The sequence below is a fragment of the Hydra vulgaris genome, chromosome 15, assembly GCF_038396675.1.
Source record: "Hydra vulgaris chromosome 15, alternate assembly HydraT2T_AEP".
NCBI classification, from domain to species: Eukaryota; Metazoa; Cnidaria; class Hydrozoa; order Anthoathecata; family Hydridae; genus Hydra; species Hydra vulgaris.
In genome coordinates, this window is record NC_088934.1 from 33,700,322 (window position 1) to 33,710,631 (window position 10,310).

Genomic DNA, 10,310 nt, shown 5'->3' on the forward strand with positions numbered 1-10,310 from the left:
AAAGAGTAAATTGAAAATAGTTTAACAAATTTGTCGCTTTTTTGCAATCAGTTATGCTTCATAAAACTTTTATTTAAACCCTATAAGCAAACATCAGTTGTTTCATAAAGGTCTTTTTCTGCCCTTTTTAGCGATGTATCATTTGATAGTATTGACTAATATTGACTAGTATTGATGCATCATTTAATAGTATCTATTAGTATTGGCGATTTTTCCTTATAAGAATGTAAAAACCATCTCAAACCGAGTTTTTATTACTGAAAGTGGTTTTTATTTGTATGACTAAACTTTAAATTATTCTTTTGAATAAAATAATAATAGAAAAAAACATTTTCAGTTGTTTTTAATAGTTGATCTTGAAAAAGATTTCATTATGAAAAAATGAATTCAAAAGATTCTAATAATTTTTAACTAATTACGAATAATATATTTAAAGTTATAATAGTTATGATATATTTAACATTTAAAAAAAAAACTGACAATTGGATTACAACTGCATAGTTAACTGCCATAAACTTGTATAAAATGTTTTGAGTGAAATATATATTTTAATAATTATTTTTTTCCTTACAATTTAAAGTCAAAAATATAGAATAATTTATTAAATGAACAAGTGAAAACTCAATTTGAAATTAATAAAGAAGGAGGAAAATGTAAAATCTGCAAAAGTTTTTACAAAGGCAAATTAAGTAACCTCAAAGATCACCTTCGAAAACACAAAGAAAAAGCCGACGAAATTGAATTAGTTGAAGCTAATCCAGCTACAAGGCATCGAAATGACAATGAAATTCCATTAATTAAACGAATCAAGCTAGAAGTTGATGTAAATCAATTAATTAGAGAAATGATTCGATTAATGATGCGCAGTAACTTGTCTTTAGCATCAGCTGATGAAATCGGACAAATGTCTTTAGTAAAATATGCACTCAAAAAATTCAAAATTTTTATAAATTGTCACAGCATGAAACGCTACATTCAACATGCATGTGAAAATATTTTTTCGCTAATAAGAAAAAAAACTGAAAATGTTCTTATGTCGTTGATGTTTGATAGTGAGTCGTGATATGGAAGAAACGTGTTTGGAGTTAGTTGCAGATATATCAATGACGGGGAAATAGGTGACAGAACCTTAGGCATAATTACTCAAGAAGGTCGACAGTTTGGCGAAATTTTGGCTGCTCAATTGGAAAAAGTGATTGGAAAAATTAAAAAATGTGCTAATGATATCTACGCAACTTGCACAGATCAGGGAAAGAATATGATGAAGGCTTCAAAGATTCTCCAAAATGCACAAGATCAAATGAAAGTAATCCTTGAGATTTATGGTGACAAATTTATAGATTTCGAAGACGAGGAAGTTGATATTGGCGCTTTAGAGAATGAAGAAGGGAATTATAGTGAAGCCCACACTATTTGCGTTGAAAAATCGGTTGGATTGTTCTGTTCAGCCATGTTTTGTTGCGCACATGTGTGTCAGCTAGCTGCCAAGGACATAACAACAATGTTTGAAGATGCATTGAATAATATAAGAAAGATTACTATTGAATCCAAAAAAGTAGCATATATTCAAACATTTAAAAATCTAAAAAAAAGCCTTGTATAGACATTGCACCTCGTTGGGATTCCACTTTTTTGATGATAAAAGATTTTCATACCAACACAGAATCATATCAAAGAATAAGACACGACAAGTTAAAGTTAAATGATGCATCATGGAGCTTAATAGATGAAAATTTCAACACATTTTCACAAATACATTCGGCCATGATGGATTTTCAATCACCAAAATTATCAATGAGTGAATTCTACGTTCTATGGATTCAAATGAAAATAGAAATCGAGGACGTTCCAGCAGGTGATTTGGGATTAAAATTGTTACTGACTAACACAATTAATACACGAGAACAAGTTTTTTTAAAATGTAGAGCATTTATTGCTGCTTTAGTTCTGTATTCCTAGACTTTGCTTTACATCGGGTCGTCAACTGTTTAATACAGAACTGTTGAATAGAGGAATCACACAGTTGATCAAATTTCATCAAAAATTTTGCACTCGACAAGAACAGTCAAGTTCTTCATCAACAGAAGAATCCATAAAATTAAATGCTCCATATTCATCAAATACTTCTGAAGAGATGATTCCAATGAACTCAGAAGATGTTGAAGCTGAAAAAGTATGTCATTTCATTTAATATACTGGAGGAGGAACAAGGCAAGGTATTGTTAATACGTCTTCAGAATCAGATGAAGATATTCGTCAACTAATTTTAAAATGGGCTCTTAATAAAGCCCGAGTGACATTAGACGTTGAATTCAACATTCTTGTTTACTGGAAGAAAAATTAAAAAACAAAATGGGATCGGCTCTATAAAATTTTGCAAGTAGTTTACAGTGCAGCGTTCTTCAGTGTAAAAGTTGAACATGATTTCTCTGGATTTGCTTTGGTTTATAGCCATCTACATATGCGCATTTCAAATGATTTCTTAAACTCTATCATGGTGGTAAAAAACAATCTGGATTTAATTGATAAAATAAAATTTGTTTAAAAAACTTGTTTAGTTGTTTAAAAAACAATTCTCATTTTCTTTTAGTCAAACAACTATTTTTCTACAAGGTCTCTTAATTTGCAATAGAATCTTTTGAGATTCAATTTTGTCTTCATAGAATCTTTTGAGATTCCAACTATAAGTATATCATTCGTAATTAGTTATAAACTATTACCGGTTAGTTTCTTAATACAAATTTAATGAGCTGAATATAATTTTTTCAAAATATTTCAAATTCTTCAGCTTAAACGAATTTAATTTGGCACAAAATTTTGAAAATATGTGAACCGTTTTTTTCATAGAATCTTTTGAATTCAATTTTTCAAAATAAAATCTTTTTCAGGATCAACTATTAATTAAAAATAACTGAAAATGATTTTTTTTTATTATTATTTTAATCAAAAGAACAATTTTAAGTTTAGTCATGCTAATAAAAACCACTTTCAGTAATAAAAACCCAGCTTGAGATGGTAGTTTTACATTCTGATAAGGGAAATTGCCAATACTAATCAATACTATCAAATACTATCAAATGAAGCATCAATACTAGTCAATATTAGTCATTACTATCAAATGATAGATCACCAAAAAGGGCAGAAAAAGACCTTTATGAAACAACTGATGTTTGGTTATAGGGTTTAAAATAAAAGTTTTATGAAGCAAAAAAGCAACAAATTTGTTAAACTATTTTCACTTTACTCTTTAAATTAAGCTGAAATGCGCTATAAAATTGTTAGATTGATTTTTTCTTCAAGAATATCAAACAGCAAATATGTCAGACATAAAATTATGTCAAAATATGTCGATAGAAAATATGTCTGACATTTTATATCAGTAGAAAATAATTCAGACATAAAATTATGTCAAAATATGTCGATAGAAAATATGTCTGACATATTTTATGTCAGCAGAAAATAATTCAGACATAAAGTTATGTCAAAATATGTCTGACATTTTATTTCAGCAGAAAATAATTCAGACATAAAATTATGTCAAAATATGTCGATAGAAAATACGTGAGACATTTTATGTCGGCAGAAAATGCAGACATAAAATGTCTCACATATTTTTCAATTTCAAATCAGACATATTTGACAAATAACAACCCTGTATATATATATATATATATATATATATATATATATATATATATATATATATATATATATATATATGTATATATATCTTATACTGCTGATTTAGGTGAGCAGTGTGACATCACAATGAAATAGCCTGCTGCTGAGGGCTTCAGTATATACATCGACTGACTCACAGTGGAGTCAGGCTATTTGTCAGTCATCTACATTTATTGCTACATCGACTACTACATCGACTGAGGGTTTGGTATGGGGCAGCATCTTTTCATTCATTATTCTTCGTTTTTTCTTCTTTTTCTGAAAAACCCATGTTCATTTAGATAAGCAAAAAAAGTGAGCAAGTGCTCACATAAATATGCTATAGTAGATATATATATATAGATATATAGATATAGATATATATATATATATATATATATATATATATATATATATATATATATACATATATATATATACATATATATATACATATATATACATATATATATATATATATATATATATATATATATATATATATATATATATATATATATATATATATATATATATATATATATAATAGTTGTAATTAATATCTATTCAGATCTATAAATATTTATCATTATGTATTAGTAGTTTATAGTAAAATTTTCAGCCCTGTAAATCAACTCTTAGGTAAAGAAGGTAAAGGTTTTAGGCAATTTCTATATAATAGAGTTTTTCCCGAATATTATATTTTAAAGTTTCGAATATAACTATAGTTCTGAATTTAAAACACTCACAAAACAAAAACAAGTTCCATAACATGAGACATATGTCTCTCATATATGTGGTGTCTGCACATTAGCCAGAGAACAAGCCTTCCAAAAGCATGACAAATAACATTCCTTATAGCTCATTTATTCTTTCTTGTGTTGCTAGCTGTGGTGTCAGCACACACCCCAATGATTTGATCTGATAGCTCATAGTATTCAAGGATTCTTTGAATGGCTATAGTCTGGCCTCTTCCCTTAGAGCTTTTAATTTTCAAATTATCGAGCAGAAAATCTTAAAGAGTCAGCTTCAGGAGAAGTAACGCTTATAGCTATCCTTTCATGACTTGTGGAAATTGCTTCTTCACTGGTATACTGTTAAAGATGTTGGCCTTATGAATTGGGAATAAGAAGTTTCTTTCGTTTAGAAATTTGTTTACTTTCTTGCAGTAGCTTCCTACTGATAGACTTGGAGTCTAGGCTTTTTAGGGATTGGTACTCACTAATCTTATTAATAATTTTGTCTTGGATTTGCTGATCTGTTTTATGAAATTGTTGTCGAATCCAGGTTTGCCCAACAAGTTTACTAGTTCTCTCACAATGCAAACACCTCTGATTGTCTGTCGCCAATTCTCTTCACACTTTCCTTCTGCTAACTCGCTGCATTTCAGATTTTTTCCAGAAGCAAAGGGACACCCAACTTTACAGTTCATTTTGGTAGTGCTAAAAAAATGTCAAATGGTTAAGTACAAATAAACAGATAAATCTCAGAAATTCTTCAGATGTTACCTTGTTTCTTTTCTAATGTTGAGCCAGAAAAACCATCTAAGCATTTCTTCAGTTGTTGGAAGTCAATTTGGAGCAAAGCTTTGCAGTGGAAAGCCTAACAAGTAAAACTGTTTACGATTTCTTGCAGCCTGTCTCAATGCTTCAGCTGGCTCAAGTATTGTATTCTGGCATTTTTCCTGAAGTCATTGTCTGAAAATATAGCTAACAGTAATATAGATAACAGTAATAATAATAGTACAGTTTATAGTAAAGTAAAATATAGCTTACACTACAGTAGTTTGTTTTGTAACAGCAAATAATACTATTAAAAAAATACTTTTTTTGCCAAACAAACAAAAAATGTGTAGGGGAAAGTATGCACCCTTGATCCTAAAATCCAGGGGGAAAAAAACTAAACAAAAATTTACGAAAGACTAAACCATAAAACTATTTTAGAGTTTTCTATACTTATGGTTCTAATAAACTTTAAGAAAGTAGATATATATTTTTTATAGTCAGTATTAGTTTTACAATTATTATTAATTTAGGAGAATGTTATTAACATAATGCGCCCTGGATTTTATGATCAAGGGTGCACGCTTTCCCCTACCATACATAGCATACACATGTTGTTTTTTCTTATAACTATCTACCCTTAACAAATTATTTGAAAAAAAATTTTTAACAATTGAAAAATAAACTTTAATGAAATGAAAACTTCCTTATTAAGTAAAACATATGTCTGCGTACAATCTTCTAACTTAAAACTTTGATGTTAGGAGAATTAGCAAACAATTTTTTTTCTTCTAACATCTTATTATAATTATTTATTATATTATCTTTTAATGATTTGTGTTATGTATTATGTAAATAACTAAAAAATAATTATGTAAATAATTTAAATAAAATATTTAAATAAAATATAAAAAATGTTATTATAAAAAAGTAAATTTGCAATATAATATTCGATTATATAGAAATTTGCTAAAACCACCTTCTTTACCTTAGAGTTGATTTAGAGCTGAAATTTTCACTATAAGCTAATAATACATATTGATAACGATTGAACTTATCAACATTTTAATTTTCAAAATAAAAAATCTTTGAGACACCCTAATACACACATACACAAAACTTATTATTGACATTTTCACTGTTTTTTCTTTTACATAAGTTAAAGCAAATACAAATACCTTTGCATAATTTCAAGTTACACTTATGAAATTCAAGTTACACTTATGAAATCAAGTTACACTTATGAAATTCAATTATTTGAGGAATAACATATATTAAACACATTTTTAAATAACTTAACTTTTTATTTAATAAATTTAAATAACTTTAATAATAATTTAAATAACTTTAATAATAATTTCTATTTAATAATTTTAAATAACTGTTTTTTTTAATAAACTAAACTTAATACTTTTTATAATAACTTTAGTTTATGTTGTACTTTTTAATTAGTTTATAACCAACTAATTATAAATTTCTGAAAACGTAACGTTTTATTTGAGTTCTTAAGAAAGTAATTAAATAAAAATGATAAAATGAACATTTTAAATAAACTTGGAAATATTTTTCTAATAATATTCGGAAAAATCCAGAAAATATTTTCTAAATATATCCAGAAAACTCCTGAAATAAAAATGCACTTTTATGTTTATTTAACTATTATTTAACTATTATTGTTGTTAATCTTTTTTTTTCTTCAAAGTTTCAGAGAATATGAGCATCAAGGCGCATATAAATCAACTGTTATAGCCATAGTCACAGAGAGGTCCACATACATTGATTGATTTAAATATGGATAAGCACAGTAGAGTGTACATGCATCGACTGAGGGTTTAGATTTTGGCAAGCATTCTTTTATATGAAAGGAAAGTACTTCAATACTTATTCAAATAGAGTTAATAAATTAATATAATTTATATAAAAATTATAAAAATTAAACTAGGTTTTTAGGTGAAATAGTCAAAATAATTAATAAATATATGCGCACAAATAAGAAAAAATTAGTTGTATGTGTGTACAAATAATGCTTAACCTAACTAAATACAGCATAGAGTAATTGATGAATGATACCTTTACTGCTTTAACTATATAATGAAAAAAAAATTTTAAACTTGTATTTCCAGAAATGTAATTTTCCTAATTCTGAAGGCTGAATAAGCATTCTCTGTTCAAGTCTGATAATCTTTTACAAGATATAATGATGATAGATAATTAAAAAAATCAAGAATTGTAATATCACACTACAATTTTAATTTTTTTTAATTTTTTTTACTTATTGTCATCAAAAATTCAATGTTAAATAAAATCTTTTGAAAACTACAATTATTTGTATTTTATTTAGTCAACGCTTTTTAAAACAACCAAAATAGATTTAACTATTTGTTATTTATTTTGTATTCCAAAAAATCTTCAAAACTCTCTTAGAAAAATTTAGAAACTTATAAAGTTTTGAAGACATATAAACAGATAAAGCAGTTTTCAGTATTCTACAACTTTTCATGATTTCTGTGACTTTTGCGGCTACCCTAACTTAATAAATATAAGAAAAATAAAAGCATGTATAAAAGACATATGGGTTTATTATTTTATACTTTTGTGACTAATACCTATAATATAATAATAATAATTTTTGAAAATGCACAATAATCAAATTAGTTAAGCTTTTTTTTCTGTGTATGAACTTTGTTACTTACTGTTGCTTCATGACAGTTCAAGCACTTTACAACACGTTGCCCTTCTCTACCGCGAATATAAACAAGTTGTTGGCATACCCTACAAACCACAGTTGGGCCATTTAAAGCACCATTTTCAATTAAAGCATTGTTTTGAATCCCTAATGTGTAATCTGATGGTTCATATGGTGGTGGTGGTGTATTAGATATACCTCTTATATCGAAAGTGGTAGGACCTAAAAATAAATTTCAGTTATAGTGGATATGTAGTAAATGTTATTGAATGTTAAGTTACATACTAAAATAATTTAAATATAAAATACAAAATAACAGGTATGGTTTTACTTTTAAAATATTTATTATTTTCTAAAACTGACTCCATAGTGATTCAGATATATTCAACTATCCCCTACTATACTGTTGAAAAAAAAAAATGTATATATTAAAGTATTATTTAATGTTTAATAATGCTTTGGGTGTTAGCAAGTTCTGCATAATATACTACTAGTAATATACTAATATACATAATATACTAATATACATAATATACTATAGTATTCTGCATAATATAGTATTCTCCTTTAATCAAAAAAATCCTAATTTTTGTCCTGATTCAATTTTTTATGATTAAAAAAAAACTCTATTAAACAACATTTCATTAAATTAACATTTTTTAAAGAAAAAATTCACATGAAAGATAATTTTTTTTTTTTGCATAGCAATAACAATCCTAATAATAAAATTGTTTTGTGGCTAGAGAAATCAGAAACACCACAAAATGCTAGATTTGAGAAAACAAATTTAGAGAGCTAAATTAGTATTAAATTGTATAAACACTATTAAGTGAAAACAGTATCATATTTAAACAGTATCACATGCTGTAAGCAGTGTCACATGCTGGGCGCATTTTTTTAAATATAATCGGATTTTTTGCTATATATAAGTTATAACTTATATATAGCAAAAATTAACACTATATACTTTAGAGATAATAGATTAGTTATACTAATTCATCATCTTTAAATACTTATAAAACAATTCACGATTATTTAAACACAAGCATAAATTCTAGTAATAAGCCTCCTTAGTGGTCTCTATAAATTACACCACACAATTTTTGATTGTTTTTGACCCCCTGCCTTCCATGCATCACAACATCCTAACACTTTAGTAACAAGTCCTGTATAAGTCATAATTTATGGACAACCCCTTATAAACCAGAAATTGAGATTACTATATAACTAAGGTTGATTTGATTGTACAGGTCATAGAATATACATTAAGCTTGTGGTTTAAATAAAATATATTATCACAACTATGTTAATTTTGCCAAAAATGTTTAAATAATTAATATATTTCAACATATATTTGAAGTAATAGAAATCTTACAGGTTCAAGTCTAAAAATATCCAGGCATCTCTAAACTTTACTATAAGCAAGTATTCTGACATAGATGCTAATTTATCTCTATTAGTTTATAAGAATTTTAATCTAATTTTGTATGCTTTACTCATAATACAGATGTTTAATTTTATTTTAACAGAAATTTATGTATGTATAACTTTTAAAAAATCACAATATTATTGTTAAAAGATTAGAGATAAATAAATTGATAAATATTATTGTTTCTTAATGTCAGTCAATTTATGTACACTTATTTACGGCTAACCTATTTAGTTACCAATTAATAAATTTTAAGAATTTATAAATGCATCTCACCTGGCTCTTAAAATTCTTACCCGTGGCAAAAGAAACTTACCTAGGAAAAAGAAAAGTCTGACAAAGAACCCTTATTTTAGGGAAAACTTATAAACTTTGGATGGTAATTATTTTAGAGGTATAATGCAACAAAAATACTTAGTCCTGATTTCCAAAACAGGTTTATCTAAACCATGGATGTTGAACTTTAAAGTAAAATATAAATAAAAACTATTAACAAGCATGTTAATTGCACACAACTATATTGTTATAGTGTTAATTTGTAGTATAAAAAACAATCATTAATTCTTAATCATTATTAAATTCTTTAGAAAACTGCACTAGCCTGAACTCAATATATTAAATTCTTTAGAAAACTGCGCTGCCTGAACCTCATTTAAAGTATTTAACTGAAGCTCAAATAAATATTGATAGAATTTTTTTTTAAAATAAATCATATATAAAAGCAGTATGTACTTGTAAGTTACAGGTAACTTGTCAACTAACCAAAAAGTAATTATGAAAAATGAATGTTCGAGAAGTAAATATTGAAACTGATTGAATCTTATATGAAATAAAGAATCGTAAATTGCAATACAAATGTAACTAAATATTTACCTTCGCGGTACAAAACCCGATCATCTCTATTTTCTTGTATAAGAGGTTCGTCACTATCATCACGCTCGATCATTTCATACACATATATATATTTGTATAAAAAGCTATAACATTCTCTATAATAAATTTAAAAATATGGAAGACATCATGAAAAACATTA

General features: G+C 26.5%; 1 protein-coding gene across 1 annotated transcript in view; it reads right to left on the reverse strand.

Moving 5' to 3' along the window:
• LOC100208471 (type 1 phosphatidylinositol 4,5-bisphosphate 4-phosphatase) overlaps window positions 1-10,310 on the reverse strand; it is a 40,033-nt gene extending 29,723 nt beyond the window's left edge. Inside the window, exons 1-2 of the mRNA XM_065820647.1 lie at window positions 10,151-10,310; window positions 7,856-8,070 (exon numbers count right to left, since the gene is read on the reverse strand). Coding sequence (XP_065676719.1) covers window positions 7,856-8,070; window positions 10,151-10,223 — 288 coding nt within the window. The 5' untranslated portion in view covers window positions 10,224-10,310. The remainder of the gene's footprint in view (window positions 1-7,855; window positions 8,071-10,150) is intronic.